General features: G+C 24.8%; 1 protein-coding gene across 5 annotated transcripts in view; it reads right to left on the bottom strand.

Moving 5' to 3' along the window:
• Nucleotides 1-20771, bottom strand: part of LOC145185114 (voltage-dependent calcium channel type A subunit alpha-1-like) — a 38367-nt gene that overhangs the window by 1386 nt on the left and 16210 nt on the right. For 4 of the 5 annotated variants that reach the window (XM_090096813.1, XM_090096815.1, XM_090096816.1 and 1 more), the window contains exons 11-36: nt 19068-19177; nt 18670-18801; nt 17416-17482; nt 15849-15972; nt 15476-15620; nt 15177-15201; nt 14892-14946; nt 14643-14775; nt 12271-12400; nt 12133-12192; nt 11597-11703; nt 10951-11059; nt 10755-10862; nt 9443-9495; nt 9267-9312; nt 9015-9115; nt 8079-8277; nt 7568-7732; nt 6328-6435; nt 6134-6217; nt 3398-3517; nt 3165-3230; nt 2989-3092; nt 2625-2784; nt 1901-2028; nt 434-530 (exon numbers count right to left, since the gene is read on the bottom strand). In XM_090096813.1, coding sequence (XP_089952939.1) covers nt 434-530; nt 1901-2028; nt 2625-2784; nt 2989-3092; nt 3165-3230; nt 3398-3517; nt 6134-6217; nt 6328-6435; nt 7568-7732; nt 8079-8277; nt 9015-9115; nt 9267-9312; nt 9443-9495; nt 10755-10862; nt 10951-11059; nt 11597-11703; nt 12133-12192; nt 12271-12400; nt 14643-14775; nt 14892-14946; nt 15177-15201; nt 15476-15620; nt 15849-15972; nt 17416-17482; nt 18670-18801; nt 19068-19177 — 2736 coding nt within the window. Of the gene's footprint in view, nt 1-433; nt 1328-1579; nt 2029-2624; nt 2785-2988; nt 3093-3164; nt 3231-3397; nt 3518-6133; nt 6218-6327; nt 6436-7567; nt 7733-8078; nt 8278-9014; nt 9116-9266; nt 9313-9442; nt 9496-10754; nt 10863-10950; nt 11060-11596; nt 11704-12132; nt 12193-12270; nt 12401-14642; nt 14776-14891; nt 14947-15176; nt 15202-15475; nt 15621-15848; nt 15973-17415; nt 17483-18669; nt 18802-19067; nt 19178-20771 lie in introns of all 5 variants that reach the window. The other variant, XR_016455293.1, reaches the window with a different exon arrangement.

Raw genomic sequence — 20771 nt, 5'->3', positions numbered from 1 at the left:
TAAAAGAGAATAAAATAAAGAAAGTAAACAATATGAAAAAAATTAACCTAAATTTAAAGAAAAAATTAGTTTAATAATTTAGTATTTATCAGCAGTTAAATGTAAGTATTTTTTCTCACGATTTTGTTTTGCAGCAAAATTAAAGAAACTCAACTGAAGAGTTAACTTTGAAATTAAGCCTTTGCTAAGAAAAAGCTATCAACAAAACATGGTTTGCATTTTCAAAAAAAGTATGCCCTATATTGTTTATTTTTCATAGCAATATAAATTTCTCAACTTTTGAGGATTGAAGTTTGAAAAGTAATTTGCTTTGAAAGTGTTTAAGCCTATTAATTTTTGTTTAAAAGATTATTTAGAGAAATATGACATTTTGATTGCAAACTTTGTTTACTGCTCCATGTAACATGCTATAAATTGGTTTAAAAAAAGATACCTTATAGGCTAGAACTTTTGGACATTTCCTACCCAGACCTACTGGTGGTAACATTTGTCGTAGCAACTCACAGACTTCAGTATGTTTGATACGACCACTAAAAGATAAAATTCCACTTAAGTTATAAAAAGTCTCTGCATAAAACTCCCAAAAAGACTTAAAAATTTCCTTTGACTTTTATTTTTTTACTTTTTAATAGAAATTAATATTCCTGATCAACCATTAACATTAGAATATATGGTTTTTAACAAATCAATATTCTAAAACTTAATGCTGTTAATAAGACAATAAAATTTATTACTTTATAATTTAAAAATGACAGCTTTTTTTCAATTAATACAACTTAATTAAACAAATAATTGAAGGCCCTATTGCTAAAAGTACTTAAGTCATAAATAGCCATTCTGTGACTTTGAATATATACAGTGTTTGTCATAATATTCAATAAAGATATGGCTGAAGCTCAATGGTAAAGATGTGACCACCACTAGCGGTATGAGCCTCAGCCACACACTTTGAAATGGGTGCTTTCAGACTGTGTAGGTAGTCCTAAGTATCTCTGAAGTTGATGTTGTTGTTGTTGTTGATGAGATTTTGTTTTCCACATTATTGATAAGGTTCCGATAAATTCAGTCTGCAGGTACATGATGGTGGTGATGGCTCCCATTTACCCTTTACATTTGAAGTGATAAATCTTTTTGAGTTTGGTGACAACACTCTTAGTCATTCACTTCTGTGCTTCTTTTTAAAATGCCTTGTTCCAGAACTGCTGAAATGTCAGTAAGTGAAATCCCAGCACTTTTGCCAACTTCAAATTTGTCATGCCACAAGAATTTAATTGAGCCATGTGCTTACTCAGTTTTGGTGCCAAACTACTATTCCAACTAATTTTTTCTAAAAAATAACAAGATAAATTTTAGTTATGATAAAATTATGATTTATTTAAATTAACATTGTAATGACAAGGGAAAGAAAACTTTTGACCTATAGTAATGGACATTTTAAATCATAAAATTAAATTTTGGTAAATATCAAAACATTCAAATTAAAACTAATATAGACAGTATAAACTATTTTCATTTAAAACAACATTTAAAAAACACTATTACTATCATTATTTGAAAAAATAACAAAAATGTTACATACTTCTCTTTGATAAAATGCTCTTTTCTGTGTTTGCAAGCCCCAAAAAGCTACTCAAATTTCTGATAAACTACTGAAATACCTTAAAAACTAAATTTATTCACAGCTTATATACAGCAAACAAAAAAGAGCTGCAATAAGAATCAGTAACTTTAAGCTAGTCTTTTTACACTCTGCCTTAGAGGAGGCAAAACTTCTGAAAAACACTATACATTTTAATCTATCAAAAGTTTTTAAAGTAATATCTATTTATAAAAGATTATAAGTTCAAAATTTTTATAAAAAATCATAGTTTAAAAATTAATATCTTGAAAAAAGTACTACCTAGCTCGAGGGTCAAAATCTGACCATACAGTAACTACTTCATCCAAATGATGAGGTCCGAGGATACTTGAATCTTCTGTTAAGAATGCAAAATTGTCCATAATAACAGCAATAAACAAATTTAACATCTAAAAGAAGACATTGAAATTACACATAGATCATTGCTTGAAGCCCTATACCCAATCATACTAATAATAAAACATAGTTTAATGATAAGCATAATCAAATTATTAGAAATATTATGATTTAATTTGAAAATTTTAAAATATTTTCTGTGACACAGTTAGCTATTTAAATGAGCCTAAAGCAAGTTTTTTCTGTTAGAAGCTTGTGAATGAACTTGCATGAAACAAGTTGTTACAGTTTGAAGCTTGTGAATAAACTTACATAAATTAAGTTTTTACAATCAGAAGCTTGTAAATGAAGTTATATAAAAAACAAAATTTTAAAACACAAACAAGAAAAAAACAAAATAAAAATAGGTTTTACAAATAAGCATCGGCATTTGTTTTTTTGATTTTAAACTAATAATAATAATAAAGTAAAAATTTCTATATCAATCTTTTAAATCAAATTTTCTGAAATTTATTAAAATAGAACTCTTTAAGCATTTAAAATAGCCAGGTTTGGTTGATGCAACATGTTTATATTCATAAATAAAATCAAAAAACCAAACACCGATGCTTATTTACAAATAAAAAGATGGTTGAGGAAATAAGCTTACTAAAAAAGAGCAGAAGAATATAAAGGAAATGAAGTAAACATAATTTAGAAATGTTCCACAAGAAGTGTCAGTAGGATCAACAGATTTCATGTTGGGATCACAAGGAGCTTTACTTCCGCAAGCAAGCATTATTGTTGGCCAATTTTCTCCTGTAGCAATTCTAAAAATGCAACATTTTCAGATTAAATTAACAATATAAAGTATAGACAATATTATCTCTAAATATCTTGTGAATTATTAAAATACATATATTAATATAAAAATGCAGCTTTTATTATTCTAATGATGATAATGTAGAGCATGATTATTTGAATATTCAGAATTATTTTTTAATGCAAAAGAAACAAGAAGGCTCACAACTCACCTAAACAAAACTTGAGTTGAACTAAAATAGGATCTGAAATGATTATCTTCATTAATTAGACTCCATGGTTCTTCTTGAGAATTAATTGAAATTTGAGAGAAGATCTAAAAAATATTCAAGCTATTTATATAAAATTCAAATTTTGATTAGCATAATTTATATAGCAAGAAACTAACCTGCATTCCAATAATTGCATACACAAAAAACAACAGAAAGATCAGCATACCAACATAAGGTAACGCCTAAAGGAAAACATTCTTTTAACATTACAATATTTTTTTGTGTTATAATCTTTTGCTAAATTTATATACAATAATCTAAGAATATCAAAAACATAAAATATCAAATCTTCACAAAAAATAGTTTAAAAGTTAACTAATATTATATAAAAATGAAAAAGTAGAGTTACACGAAATGACTTTAAGAATGTCCAGAGTAAAATTCGTAAAGAACGACTTCTTCTCAGTAATTTTATCAACCTCAAAGCGCGGAACAACCGAAATATGCTGGTGTCAAATTTTACTTGAGGCTAATAGGAAAATAATATTTTAATAAAAATACAATAAATATTTATAGAATTCAGTTTGAAACAACATCCATATAGAATTAAATAATTACAACTTTAAAGATATTGTTTAAAAAAAAAACTTACATTTTTGTTGACCTTATTCTTAAACATTTAGAGTTATTTGATACTCTTAACCCTTTAACAGTCCATGCCATAATATTACGCAAACTGAAAGTTGTTCCGAAATGCCGTAATATTATGGTTTAATGCATCTCCTCATATTTTCTTCTTGTTCATCAGTAATTATAGGTCTAACCGTCACAAAACTTATTACTGCATAGTTACTGAACTTTCATTTCAATAATTCACTTTTACAAGTGTTCAATTTTATTTTAAATATGGCACACAAGCAAGTCCTTTAAGTGCAAAAATCATTATCAAAAAAGCAAATATTTACTCATGAAGAGATAGAAAATTATATATTCGATGAAGACAAAGAGTTGAATGAGGTTTTAGAAGAAGAATGCAGTTTATCTGATGTTTCTGATAGAGAAAATTCCGAACCAGAATTATTAGAGTTATATTTAGAAGAAATGCCTGAACTGGCTGATGCTATAAATTCTAGTGACAATTCCTTAGAGAATGAACTTTCCAAATCCTCATACATACCCAAATGGACATCTGAACCTCCAATTAATAGAGTTCAATCCTTTGCATTTACCGGTGTTTCTAGTGACAATTCCTTAGAGAGTGAACTTTCCAAATCCTCATACATACCCAAATGGACATCTGAACCTCCAATTAATAGAGTTCAATCCTTTGCATTTACCGGTGTTTCTGGGTACAACCAGGATATAGTAAAAAATGATCCTCTTTATTTGTTTGAACTTTATTTTACAGATGAAATTTGCGAATTTATTGTAAATGAGACTAATCAATTTGCTTTCCAAGTTATAAATAAAAAAGAATTACCAGCAAATTCCAGAATGAGGCGCTGGTTGCCTGTAACAGTTCCAGAGATCAGGCAGTATATTGCAATTTTTTGTATCAAGAAATACTTTGGAAGCCCATGTATGAAATGTATTACACCACAAATCCATTGTCTGCAAGTGCTGGTATCAAGTGGTTGTTATCTTGTAACAGGTTCAATTTGATTGACAAATTTATTCATTTTGTTGATTCTACTACATTACCAATTAAATATCATGCTTTATCTAAAACAAGCATAGTTTGGGATTATCTGACTAATAAATACCAAGAGGTATATATATCTACACCAAATATCTATTGATGAGTCACTTTTATTGTGGAAAGGTTGACTTTCTTGGAAACAATGTATTTGCAGCAAAAGTGCCAGATTTGGTATAAAAACATTTTCATTATGTGATTCAGATTCAGGATATGTGTGGAATTTTATATACAGGATCTGAGCTGACTAATACTCTAAGTTCAGATTATCGCTATGTTGCAACAGGTTGTAATGTTTCTTATGGATCACTGGGGTTACAAACTATACATTAACAACTGGTTTTCTTCCTATGAGCTTTCTTCAGTTTTACTGCTAAGATCTATAGATACTATAGGCACAATCTACAAAGACCAAAAAAGTTTACCTATTTTGATCAAAACAGAGTTGAAAAAAAATGAACGCATAGTTTTTTACGAAGAAAAAACAAATAAAATGATATCACATTGGAAAGATAAAAAAGATGTATATACCATGTCAACTTGCATTATTGATAGGACTAAAAATGTTTTGAGAGCTGGGAAAGAAAAGCAAGTCCCTTTAGTTATTAATGATTATAATCAAAATATGGGAGGGTTTAATAAAAGTGAACAAATGATGACATTGTATGAAATTGAAAGAAAAAAGGTAAAAAAGTGGTACAAGTAAGTATTTACTCATTTAATTTATCAAGCAGCCTTCAATGCACAAATAATTTTTAAAAAAATGTGTTGCAATGTAACAACTTTAAACTTTAGAATACTGTTAATCACATCAATCATTCAAAGATATGATCAACAGCCAACAAAATCCCACTCTAGATTAGTGCAAACAACCCCTTATGATTAATTGATTGACATTTTCTCTCATATGTGCCAGCATCTGAAAAAAAGATTAATGCTCAGAGAAGAGAAAAGATTAATGCTTAGAGAAGAAGTGTGGTATGTTACATACACAAAATTCAAAACAATTTGAGATATGAATGTGTAGAATGTGATGCAGGACTTTGTGCAGCTCCATGCTTTGCCAATTAACACATAAAGAGTGGATATTCGTGAACATGTTTTTTAAATTTTGTACAATTGTAGTATGATTATATATTCTTAAACATAAACAATAACATTTTGTATTTTTTAAGTGTTGAAAATAGTAAAAACATTTTTTAATTTAATAGTTAAAAAAAAAATAGAGATTTTGAAAAAACATGGAACATTTAGAGACCACTTCATAAAAAAAATAATGGACTTACAACAACCGTAATTTAAAAAAATACAGGACTGTTAAAGGGTTAAAGGTTGGTTTGATAAAATCCAGAAAAATAAATATGATTTCTAAGTTTTTTGTTTAACTGGTTTATGTTAAATATAAATGTTACATTTGTTAAAAAACATCTTGCAAACAAAAAATCTTACAAAGAATGTTTTAATGCAAAAATCTAGAAGTCCACCAATTACAATTAGCAAGTCAAACACATTCCAAAAATCTTTGAAGTAATTCTAAAAAGGAAAAAATTATATCAAATAAATCAGAAGATAAATTGGTTTTGAACTATAGGCCTATAAATAAATCAAACAAAGGAAAACTTTTAGGAATACCAAGAACTTACACAACCCAGTGCAAAAAACTTGATAACAAATTCAAAGACAAACACAAAAGAAAACACTAAATTGACACTATTCATAAGGTTGTTAAAAGCTTTAGGTTCGTCATTGTACTGAAAAAAGAAAAAAGTAACATAAACTTTAAAACTAAATTACAACTAAAATCTCAAACTATTACAACTAAAATTTTAAAAAGATGATATTCACTTGAAAAATATCAAATCTGATTTAAATATAAGCCTTCAATGGTAGAAGTTGATTTTAAATATAAGTCTTCAATGGTAGAAGTTGATTTCTGGGGTAGGAAAGAAAATTTACTTATTTCAAAAATAATAAATACAGCTTGAATTTTTTAATGAATGCAACCTCACATTTAAACAAGATTGTTGACACATTTAAAGACTGGACAAATTATTATTAATAATCCAGGAGTTTACACAAGAAAATCTTCAAAAAGTTTAAAACTGAAGGGAAACTGAATGGAAACCATTAATGTTGACTTGCTGAATACTAATAATTGTTTCAAAGGTTCCTTTTGTTTCCTCATTCAACAATATAACCATCAAGTCTTTTTTTTTGGATACACCTGTTATAGCAACTACCATAAATGATAACTAAAGGTGAGTGAAAATAGATTTGCAACTTGCCTATTCTGATAACAAATTAAATTATTCCATTAGGACAATTATGTCCAGGTCAATTCTTGGAACTGCAAGAAGTGGCAGGTATTGGACCAATATCATACATATATATACATTACAGTCACAAAACATGACACTTCTTTGAAATTCAAATTCCATTAGGAAATAATTCTATTAGCAAACAGACTATATGATTTTATTGAAGTAGTTGATAAAAATTTTTTTAACCATTCTGGCAGCAGATGAGCGACATTTTAATGCAATATATTGTTTGACTAGAGGAAGTAATAATTTCTCTAAGGCTCGAAGACTTTGAAATTGCAAACAAACCTATGAAATTTTGACACAACATACTAAATAACATTTCCCAGCATATTTAAACATAGTGAAAACAAATTCAAATGATCTCTTATTTATCAAGCATTGGATGAAAAGCAAAAACAATACCAAAAAAAACAACAATGAAAATTATTATTATGCATGGAACTACCTTAGAATACAAACTTTAGATATAATTGCTTATAGAGAAACAAACTATTTGATTATTCTCATTAATCATGGAACCACCCTAACATTTTAAGGTTTAATGTGTCTTTGTTTATACCTCTATTAACATAGCCAATGTATTTAGTGCAATTAGTGATGTTATAAACATCTCCCATGGATAGGATTCAATTAAAGCCCAAGCAGTGTACTGCCAACTCTTGACATCTTCAGGCATAAACCGCTCCATCGGCTTTGATGACATTGCAAAAATAAAGCTATTTTTCTAAATACATAACATTTATTGCAAAAAATTACATCATATTTATTGTAAAGATAATTTATACATTTTTTTTGTAACCAATTTTTAAAATGTTGAAAAATATAACTTGATCATGGAGATAATCATTCAAGATAATTTGAATATTATTATTACTTGATAACAGCTGATTTATTTTTAAAAATATCAAAGTTTTTTTTCACAACTCTTTTATATACAACATTTTCACACCAAGTTGATAAAAAAAACTCAAGTTAAGTAAATTTGCTTCATTAAGTTTAAAAGTTTTTCATTTTCTCTACAGTACCTGAAGAATTTTGAGAAACTGTTTTGATCTGGTTTATATACTTACAGTATTTCTGTCAAGCTCAAGACCGCTTTCAGCAGCAGCTTGTTCTTGAAATGTGAGGATAATCATACCAACAAACACATTGATGAAGAAGAATGAGAAGATAACAACAAACAATAAAAAGAAAATAGAAACCCATATTTTATTATTTTTCACTGGACCACGACCTTCTTCTGTGCTGTCTATTCCATGCTGCATATTTCTATAAAAAAATAAACATAAATTTAAATAGACTCCTGGAAGTTAGAAATAATTTTCTAACTTCTGGAAATATACAAAGCATCATATCAAATGACTTTTAAACTAAGTATTTTTCATATTCACTAAAAGACTATTTAAAAAAAATAAATACTAACAATAATAAACCAACCGGTATTATTGCTATGAATTTGTATCATTTGTTTACCTATTATCATAACTAAAGGGTCTGAACTTTAAATAAACATTGAACTATCAATGTAAATCACCAAAAACTAAGATAACAATCAGCAAAAGATTTGTTTGATACAATTTAGTCTGTCTGGGGTAGTACAAGCTACTAGTAAAGGGCCTATAATGACCATAAAGCTGTTGTTACTACAATATGTACAATTTTCTTTGGTGTTGTACTCTTTAGCAGATACATAATACAGACTGTTTTAATCAAAACAAACCCAAACCTCTCACAGGTAAGCACTGAAATTTTATCAAAAATGTTTGTAAAATTTAGATATTTAAGTTTTGTAATAAAAAATTTCTCAATTATAGTTTGAAAGGTCTCATAAAAGCAGTCAATAGTAGCAAAAAAGATCATTGTTAAAAACTATCTTAGCTTGAAGTGATTTTTCCCATATTTTTACACTACAATACCTTACAATTTAATATCAGCCAATATAGATTTTTCCTAGTTTTTACATTAAAATCCAATTAATACTAAAAGTCATAAAATGCATAACTTACATATACCAACCATCACCTGTTGAAGAAGCAAACAAAGTAATCAGAGCTTGTAGCGTGTCCTCAAAATTAAAGTTATATAGCCTCCATTCACGCTGATTTTCCTAAAAAATTTTTTAGAACACATTTATATTAAAAAAACCTCAGAAAACATACCATGTTGTAAAAATCAAAATTATTTGTAAAAAAGATATAATTTGAGTGTCTGATCAAAAGATATCTAAAATTTAAAAAAAGTGATGAAAATGAACTTACAATTGGTGTATTGTAATTATTTCCATCAAACGTAATAAAATTTCCTCTAGATAAGAGATTATTCTTTATCAAATAATTAATAATCATAATAATTATAATATTATAATTTAAAATATAAAAATTTAAATATTTTATGTTTTAAAATAATTTTTCAAATTCATATTATAAATGCTTACACACAGTCTTCTTCATATTCTTTAGATTTATCAGTACAGTACCAAAATATTCCCTTAAAAAGGTAATAAGATTTTGATAATATAATAAAAATTAAAAAATAATATTTTTAACAAAAAAATTTTGAAAGTTAAACATCAATTTTATTAATTTAAAACATTACTAAAATAAAAAAAAAAAAAGTATATAATGAATGAATGGTAAAAGTTATTGTTCTTCCAACTTTGAAATTATTTGACTGTCAACTAAATCAATTAATGTCTTTTTCAAAGTCAACCAAAATCGACTAATACATTTTTAAAATTGACTAAATCAAAATATTTGAATAACAAATTTTATTATAATCACACACTTTAATGTTGCATGACTATTTATTTTTTAGATACTATGAAACAAATAGAACTTTAAGAGAGTAAACAAAAAAACTAGACGGTATCTAATACTGTTATAATAACATACGCTGTTGCTATATCAAGAGCATTTTATTTGTTCGATTTTAACTCATCTAATGTATTAGATGAATTAAAATAGAATAAACAAACAAAATAAAACATAAATTACAATCACAATGTAAAGAAAAAAAACACAAATTGGCATTTTATATAATTTTTCACAAAAATTAAAGCAGAAAATTAACAAAAAGTTTAACTAATAAAAAATATTGGCATAGATAGGTGAGGGCAGATGAGGCAGCTAAACTTTTTTTGGGTTGGCAGATTTACAAAACTTTTTTGCATCCTTAACTGAGTACCATAACACATTACTAAGCATTTTGCTTTAAAAAGCATCAACTGGTTACTATAATGAGGAAACATTTATGAAGTGGTGCTACATACAGTAAACTAAGAGTTAAGTTTTTGTAATACAGCAAATGAGGTTCAATGCTCAGATATTTTGGTTGAGTTAAAAAAGCTGCTATGAATGATATTCTTACAGATGGCTCAATCTTTATAAATAATTTATCTTAACAAGATAAACTACTCATAACGATATCTCTTTACTAAATGGTCAGCATTGTAACAATATTAAAGATTGATAAAATTAATCAAGTGATAAAATAGAAATAAGGATGTCAGGATGAATACCCGACTAAATCGACTTTTAGTCGATTAGAAGGAAACCCATAGTCAGTTAAATCGACTAATTGATTTTTTAAAGTGGACTAATTTCAACTTTTAACTATTTGGCTTTTAGTCGATTTAGTTAAAGTTGATAACAACACTAGTAAAAATCTTTAAAAAAACACAGTATGCAAGAAAATTAAAATACATAAAGCTAAAATAACAAAAACAATTTTCAAATATTTAAATTTACTGAGAATAGTTGTACACCCATTATGGAAAATATTAGAAGTAGTTGGAAGGTTATTATGAGCACCATGACAACATTCTTCAATGAAAAGATCATGCAGATAAATACAGCCTAAAATGTATATAAAAAGATAATAATTTAACACAGATATAAAATATGTAAAATTTACAAAAATAAACATAAAGAAAATAAAAATTACCTTAAGTTTTGGAACTTTATTGATTGATTTCAAGGGTCTTAAAACTCGCAAAATGCGAAGAATTTTAATGATTTGCTTAACTACTTTTGATGTATTCTTTTTGTTCATGCTAAAAAATAAAATTATAAAAAATTAATTTAAAAGGTAAATTTTTAATAGTAAATGAATAGTAAAAACTGCATGGAGAAATAAAAATAATCTTTATCTAAAAATTTTTTTAGTATGAATTTCTACTTTCAGCTTGTAAAAACTTGAAATAAAAATCACTTTTGCTTTATGTAGAAACATAAAGTTTCATATTACAATAAAATTATGCTTATAATTCGAAACCATTTTCTCTTCAGTTATCAATCAACATTTAAGTAGCAAAAAAGAAATCTACGCTTATCAGAAACATTCGTTTTTTATTTCTTAGTTTAAAAACTTTTATTAATTTAACTCTTATAGTGATATCATATAATGAATATTTTTTGATAAGATTTGATTTTTTAAGAATTTACAATATTAATCTTCTCATATAACAAGGAAAAAAGCCATTATTTTTTTGACTGATTGTTTTAAAAGTCACATGTGCAAAACAAGGCTCTAGGTTCAAAATAAGTTATAGTTTATTAAAAAAACAGCTTTTTTTTTCTTTTAACCTTACCTCAACACAATTGATGTGATAGCACACATCACCACAAACATATCAACACAATTCCAACCATCACGGAAATATGAACCAGTATGCAAAACAACACCATAGTTAATTATCTTATAATAAATAGAAAGAAATAACCATGACACTTTGCATAAAATATAGTTTCTTTTAAAAACATTTTTTTTATTCGACAAAAATATCTTCCATATAAACTTGAAATTTTTATTAGAAGTAAAAAAAAAGTAAAAAAAATAAAAAGTTTATCTTGTTGAAAGAGTTAAATAAAATGCTTATAAAGAATATATTATAATTTAAAAAATTTTTTTTGCTTCAAAATATGTTAAGTGCAGGTATATTTATTGATAAGTTTTAGCTGATTTATAAACCTTGTTAAAATTATCAGTTTATTGTATATAAAATTAATAAAAAGAAAAAAAAAAAGAAAACAAGTTTCCATTTCCAATCATGTAAGCAAATGAAAACATTAGGTTAATTGGTAAATTAGATGAATATTGGAGTTTTTTGATTAATTGTTCAAATACCTTTAAAAGTGCTTCTAATGTAAATATTGCTGTGAAACCATAGTCAACATACGTGAGGATCTTAAATAAAAATTAATAAATAGTAATTTAACTGATATCAGTAAGAAAAATGATGTAAATAATATATTGGTATCTTACAATATTTATAGACGCATCTGGATCTGTGACATCTTCAAGTGCTAACAAAGCACTGCTTATTAAGATTAAAGCAAGGATGATGTTGTCAAAGTACGGAGATATTATTACCTCATGAACTACTTTTCTTACCCTAGGAAAAAAATTTTTTTTTTTTAAACTATCAATTAACTTATACTTAAATAATAAATTTTACAAATCTTAATGACTTAGAACAATAGAAAAATGATCTTTTTTTATTAGCAAAAAATTAATTCTTTTAAATTTATTTCTTACCCCTAGTAAGATTTAAAATACTGTAACATTTTTAAGTTAAAATAAATAAATAGTGCTTTAAATTCATCTGAAGAGTTTTTAAATAGTAGGCATATAAGCCCATAATGACTGCTCACCAATTAATCACTCTAATTGCACATAATGATGGTGATGTCAGTTGACAAATATTTTGTGTTAAAATACAGTAAAAAACCTTTATCATCAAGTTTGTAATATGAGCTAAAATTGTAAACATGTTTTTTTACTTTTTGATGAACAAACTTCCCAGCAAATTACATGTTTTATACACACAAAAAAAAAGATTTTCAAAGAAGCTTGTCGTTATTTTTTAATTTGAAGAAAACTGCTGCTAAAAGTTATCAAATACTTGTTAAAGCTCATTGTTAAAACATGGCTTATCTGAAAGGTGATTTTAACAATTAAGAAGTGATGATTTTGATTCAAGTGGCAAATGCTATGAAAAATCATCCAAAAAAACTTAAAGATACAGGGTTTCATCATTTTGCATTAAAGCACCATTTGATAAAACAATTCACAAGCTCAACAACAACTATCAGATTTATTACATGTAAGTCAACCAGATATTTTGAATCATTTACACTTAATTGGAGATATAAAAGGAAGAAAATTGGATTCTAAATGAATTGATTGAATAAAAGTAAAGCAATCTGAGTTGGTTGTGAGATGGTTTGTGAAATTTCTGCACTTATCTATAACTTGTAAAGTAAGGTTGCATCATACATTTTGGCATTTCTTCAAATATAAATCTTTGTTTATGCAATTTTTCATTAAACTACTTGTATTTTACTTGGGAATTTAGGAATTCTAGCCTCAATCTACTTTTCTTTAGCCTCAACCAGCTACTTTTCTTATATATACTTTTTAGTTTGAACTAAAAGCATAATTAAACATAAGACTTAAGATAAATATCAGGGTATCCAAAACTGAAAGACATTCAAATAACTTTTGTCCTGTGTGTTTTCTTTACCCGATTTCCTTTTTCTTTCCAAGCTAGTTACATGTTGACTAGACCCACGCTACCAGGCCTCCCTTTTTCTCTGTACTTTATCATAATTAGAACATCTGCAAATGCAATGGCAAAGAGATCTTGCAAACTTTCCATAAATTGTCCTACTTTTTCTGTGTCTGTTATGCAAACTTCATTCTTCTTAATTCCAACCAGTGCTGAATGAAGGTCTTTTACTTTAGTAATATTGTAGCAGTCTCTATGAATAAGAATGCATACCTTGTCCCAGAACTAAACAACTTCTTAAATCATTAGTATGACCTTTTCTTAAATATTCTGCAATTTAACTTAGATAAAAGAATTACTGCAATACATGCTGATTTGAGTTTTCTTTCAGTGATTGCTGTGAGAGTTCCTCCAACCAATCATATACCAAGATCCTTTCACTGATCACAACTACTACTTGCTATCTCATATGTGTATATATATTGTGCAGCACAAATGTATTTCAAATTATGTAAAAAATTAAATTATAATATGACAATATATAAACAACTGCAGTTCTCTACTCACAGAACACTAGCTAGAGTGATGCACAAAGTAACTAATAGCTACCACAAATATTACAACTAACAGGTCTTAATAAAAATGTTAGTCTTTTGTTTTATTGTGAGTTACTCATGCAAACAATAAGACTACAAGTGAAAGAAATTCATGGTATGCCAGCCTATGTAATGGAACAAACAGTAACTGAAATTATTTGAAAAAATCAGTTATTTTAAAGTACCGAGTTAACTAAGTTAATTTAAAGCACTAGGCAAATAACATTACCAATATATTTGGCATATAAATAAACCGGCATACAAAAACTAGCTTTGTATCATTTTTAAGTTTAATTAGTTTTCATAGTAACATGAATAATATTGTATACTTTTGTACTATTATATGTAGTTATACAAGTTTGTAGAGTTTCTACGGTTTTCAATACTAGTTTCCAAAACTGGTATTTATATAAAAATTTAATTTTTAATGAGAAGATATTATTGTCAAAAAAATTAGACTATTTTAATAGCAAAGATTTAAATTTAAATTTGACAGGGGACCATGTTGTTATTTATTGAAATTAACTTACACATTATCTGGGCCTAAAATGAACAACGTATTTTGTTCAAGTATTGGTGGTTTATATGGCTGTGGAAGGCTAATCATTCGACCAGGATTTTTAAGATTTTCTAAGAAGTTATCACCAGGTTGTGCAGGAACACCTAAAATCATAGTTTTTTAAAATAGACAAAAAATAAGAGAGAATATAAATACTGATAACTGTTACAAATATATTACAAAAATCAAAAAGCTCTAAGATAACACAAAAAAAACACACCAATTGTGTAAGAATCAAATTCTCCATCTACGTTGTGAGAATGCATGTCTTCATTCTGTTTATTACATGAAAATATAACTTAATATACCATAATATATTACTATCTAGCTATTTTTGTTAAATTTATTGTATTAATGTTACAATTAACTTATGCAATAATAGAAAATAACTATATATGAAAATGAATTCATACTCTTTATTAACTTATTTTTATCTAAACTTTCAATAAATAAATAAGCAGAAAAAAAAAAAAAATTTTAAAATTGCATTATTACAAATACTTACATGTTCATCCGCATGTTCTTCTTCACTAAAATAGTTGAAAATATGATGAAAAAAATTTACTTTTACATTTAGAAAATGAAAAAGCTGCAATTGGGTTTTAATTTAGTACTTTAAATAATTAGTTTAGATTAAAAAAATTAATTTAAAATTAAATTAAAGCTAAATTAAAACCCACACCAATAAAAACTGTTTTAATGTTAATGAATAATTATTTCTTCTCCGAAAAAAACGAAAAAAAAAAAAGTTCCTATAATTAGTAACCTCTATAAGAAACTAATTTTTAAAGATTTTTTTGTTACTTATAATCTGATGGAGCATATTTTTCATGAATCTCTTTTAAATGTTCCTCACGAGCTTTTTCTTCATTTACCAAATCCTCTTTTTCATCTGCAGTCAATGAAATATTGTCTACAGCAATGGCCAAAAATACATTTAGTAAAACAACTAAGTTGATTTTTTAGTTAAGAACTTTTAGAAAAAAGTAAACCAACTAAATAATTAGAAAAAGAAATTCTTAAAACATTTTAATTTTCCAGATTTTAAATTTATAGAACTTACAAATGGCTTAATAGCAACATTATTAATGTTAAATCAATATTTTGTTAATTTATACTTAAAGACTAATACTTAAAATTTAAAGTATTTAAAGTATCATTTAAAATCAAAAGATACAGTTTCCAAGACATGTGCATGAAATGTAGTACAAAGACACAGCAAGTCCTTTCCCACTTAATGCTCCTCCATATGCATTAATCCCATCATACATTGTATTATTCCAATCTTCACCAGTAACAATCTAGAGGAAATTATGATTAAATAATAATAATAACAATAATAATAATAATATTAATAATAATAATAATAATAATAATAATAATAATAATAATAATAATAATAATAATAATAATAATAATAATAATAACAATAATAATAATAATAATAATAATAATAATAATAATAATAATAATAATAATAATAATAATAATAATAATAATAACAATAATAATAACAATAATAATAATAATAATAATAATAATAATAATAATAATAATAATAATAATAATAATAATAATAATAACAATAATAATAATAATAATAACAATAATAATAATAATAATAATAATAATAATAATAATAATAATAATAATAATAATAATAATAATAATAATAATAATAATAATGATAACAACATACAATAGTAATAATAATAATAATAATAATAATGATAACAACAAAAATAATAATAATAATAATAATAATAATAATAATAATAACAACAATAATAATAATAATAATAATAATAATAATAATAATAATAATAATAATAATAATAATAATAATAATAATAATAATAATAATGATAACAACATATAATAGTAATAATAATAATAATAATAATAATAATAATAATAATAATAATAATAATAATAATAATAATAATAATAATAATAATAATAATAATAATAATGATAACAACAAAAATAATAATAATAATAATAATAATAATGGTAACAACAAAAATAATAATAATAATAATAATAATAAAAATAACAATAATAATAACAATAATACAAATAATAATAAAAACAATAATAATAATAATAATAATAATAATAATAATAATAATAATAATAATAATAATAATAATAATAATAATAATAATAATAATAATAATGATAATAATAAAAATAATAATAATAATAATAATAATAATAAAAACAGAAACAATAATAGTAATAATAATAGTAATAACAACAACAATAATAATAATAATAATAATAATAATAATAATAATAATAATAATAATAATAATAATAATAATAATAATAATAATAATAATAATAATAATAACTATAATAATAATAACAATAATAATAATAACTATAATAATAATAATAATAATAAAAATAATAATAATAATATAATAATAATAATAATAATAATAACAATAATAATAATAGTAATAATAATAATGATAATAACAATAATAATAAAAATAATAATTATAATAAAAACAATAATAATAATAAAAACAATAAGAATAATAAAAACAATAAGAATAATAAAAACAATAAGAATAATAAAAACAATAAGAATAATAAAAACAATAATAATAATAAAAACAATAATAATAATAAAAACAATAATAATGATAAAAATAATGATAATAAAAAGCAAATTTTAATCATGTTTTGCATAAGGATTCTTAGCAAAAATATTGTAAAAAAAAGATTTTTACTTGAAAAACAGTTAATAAAGCATTGAAGAAGTCATCAAAATTTGATCGTGGGTTTGTTACCCTTAATCTACAATAATAATAGTAATAATAAGGTAAAAACTAACAATAATTATATATATTTAGAGAGCATTCAAAAGCAGTAATAATAATAATAATGATAATAATAATAATAATAATAATAATAACAACAACAACAAAAACAACAACAACAACAATAATAATAACAATATAATGATAATAATAATATAAGAATAATAATAACAATATAAGGATAATAATAATGATGATAAAAAAAAACAACAACAACAACAACAGTAACAACAACAACAATAATAGTAACAAAATGTTAAAAACAATATTAATAACAGGAAAAACTGTAATAACAACAATATTAATAGAATAATGGACATTAAAGTAATAATGATGATAAAACAAAGCAAAAAAAACAACTTATATTAACTAAACAAATAAAATATTAATAGTGATAATGTTGTTCGCATTTTTAAAAATTCTTACATGACCATTTATATTTCCTGGTAAATCAATGAAATATAAAAAATAGTAAAAGGTTATTATAACGGCAACTAAATGAATCTCAGGTACTTAATTGCTTTTGATTTTTGTGACTTTCACAATTTCTTTTACTTTTATATCAGATTAAAACTTAAAACAAAATAAACAAAAACAGTAAAAATGTGAAATAATCTTTAAAAAAAGCAAATAAATTCTGTCAATATTATAATCCTCTAGAAATAATAATTGTTAAGCTGGACCTAAAGTTGTAAAAAAAGGCATTTTAAGCTGGGGTTCCAGTCAGTCACTATTAGTAAACAATGTCTGATTTCTTTTTTAAAATTGACAAATAAATTAATAATATTATAAGGAACAAGAATAGCCTTGTGGACCTTTTAATTTTGGGCACTTCAATGCAATAATTTTATGAAGAAAGGAATCTATTGAATATAATTTAAAGAATAACACAATAAGAGTCAATTAATAAACGTAAGAACTTCTATCAGATTGCAGGGACAAGCATGGCTTTCATCTGTATATTATTGCTACTAGATATTGCTGCATTATTACTTTATCATTGCATGATACTGGCTATTTTGCTTTTATCTTCTCATTTTGATACAGCATGTTTAGAAATTTGGTTATCAAATAAGTTCAAAAAAATGTTTAATGAATTCTATTCTAAGCAAATCATCAACTGCAATCTTAATAATATCACATTAAGTAAACATGATTACTTACTGCCCACCAAACAGCTGCATACCAAGCAACGCAAAAATCATGAGAAAGAGAAAAAGTAACAGCAGTAGACTCAAGATTGAAGTCAAACTTGCTAAAATTGAGGCAATCAAGTTCTTTAATGAACTCCAGTACCTGAAATATATATATATATATATATATATATATATATATATATATATATATATATATATATATATATATATATATATATATATATATATATATATATATATACAAAGAGTTTTAACAATTTAAATCTATTGTAAACATAGTTTTTGATTATTTAGTTTTATTCAAAGTAAAACTTGTTTTACAAAATTACTCTCAACAATATGAACAGCAAAACCAAAAGCACAAAATAAACAAAAATAAATCAAACTTTTATTGGAAAGACATACATTGTGAACTTAAAAAGCCTCATTAGTCGAAGTTGTCGTAATACAGATACCCCAAGGTTTATATTAGCAAATTTGTTTAAGAGCCAATTTATTATACTTGCAAACACAACCTGTTGATAAATATTAATCAAACAATTTATAACAATAACTTAGAAAAATTATAACAAAATGTAACTTAGAAATTTTGTAAATATTATCAAATATTTTATAAATAAGCAAAAACAACACCAAGACTTCTCAATTAAAAATTTAAAAAAAAAATTTAAAGCTGCTTACAAATATTTTGCTGGGAATCTTTTTTTTGTTTAAAATTTTTTTCCATCAGCAAACTATTTTTAAGCATATAAAAACAAATTTTTTCCCATATTTTTGATAAATATTTGTTATCAGTGGTGTAAGAAGGGTTTTTTTAATAAATGGGGTTTTAAAAAAAGTCTGCTTTTTTAAAGAAAATATTTTTGTTTTTAGCAATAAAGGATGTTACAACCATGTCACCCCTTCCTCCCTTAATATTCAATAAACTTTACATAATACATGAGTTTCTATATCATTAAATGGACAATTAAGTGTATGTAATTTTGTGTAATATTTTTAAATTATAGCATTTCTACATAGTGAACTTGTTAACAAATTATTTTTATAGCAGATCAATTTGCATTATAGAATGAGACTTAATGTCCAGCATAACAATTCAGAAAGAGATGAAGACTTGATGAGTTCTTAAATGACTTATTTTTAACAGTACTTAAAATGTGAACCTGGGAAATGTATCAAAATAAATGCCTCCAGTTTTTCCTGGTATATAATCCTTGATTTTAGATTTAACAAACTTCAACCTAGAGAATGCAAATTGACATAAACCTTGGTACAGCATGTAGTTAAAATAAGTAAATAATCTTAAAATAACAACTCATATGCTGAGGTGTAAAAGTTAAACTTGTGCACTAGCTTTAAAATGTAATGGATATAATATTTGCATCTGCGGCAGCAGGATGCAACTCTTTTTGATAAAGGTATTCCCACATCTGTAATTTCTTTTTTTTTCTTCATCTTTTTTCTCTAGTGAAGCTGTGTGTATCTGATAGGTTGACTGATAAAACAGGGAGTAGCAGTAGTTGAGAATTTTGAGTTACTTTCAAATTCAGCCTTTTCAAAAGCATTACCAGGGTTTGGTTAAGATTTGGTTCACTTTTGTTCAATTCATTATATTGGTATGCTACATACACAGCAGCTACATACACAGAGTTACTGATTCTGCAGCTGAACTGAGAGAAATATTGAATTTGCAACCGAAAATGTAAAGCAAAAAGAGTAAATTACTGTTGGCCAGTTTTGATCAAACCCACTTTTGGAAAAGTTATTCATTATGAAATATGAGTTTGTTAATTGTGTAAAAAAAATAAAATTACCTTTAAAAAAAGAGTTAATTTCTTTGCTCTATGCTGTTGTTTCATTAAAATCTTGTTCTTTAAATTTTGACATTTCTAATGGCATAAATCTTGGTGGAATTTTATTGTTGAATATTGAAATTAAAGAACATCAACAGCCCAAAAATTAATTTGCTCTATTTAAAAGAGCTCTAATTAAAGTAACAATACTTAAATTTTTTTTCTCTATTTAAAAGAGCTGTTATTTGTCACAATTTTTATAAAGTTTTTTTTTTGTTTTTTTGTTTCATATTCTTGAAGACAATTAAAATGAATG

The sequence above is a fragment of the Hydra viridissima genome, unplaced genomic scaffold, assembly GCF_058129835.1.
Source record: "Hydra viridissima isolate aposymbiotic clone 2 unplaced genomic scaffold, HvirCarnegie_v1 scaffold_9, whole genome shotgun sequence".
In the NCBI taxonomy this organism is placed as follows: Eukaryota; Metazoa; Cnidaria; class Hydrozoa; order Anthoathecata; family Hydridae; genus Hydra; species Hydra viridissima.
This window is presented reverse-complemented; position numbering and strand designations above follow the sequence as displayed.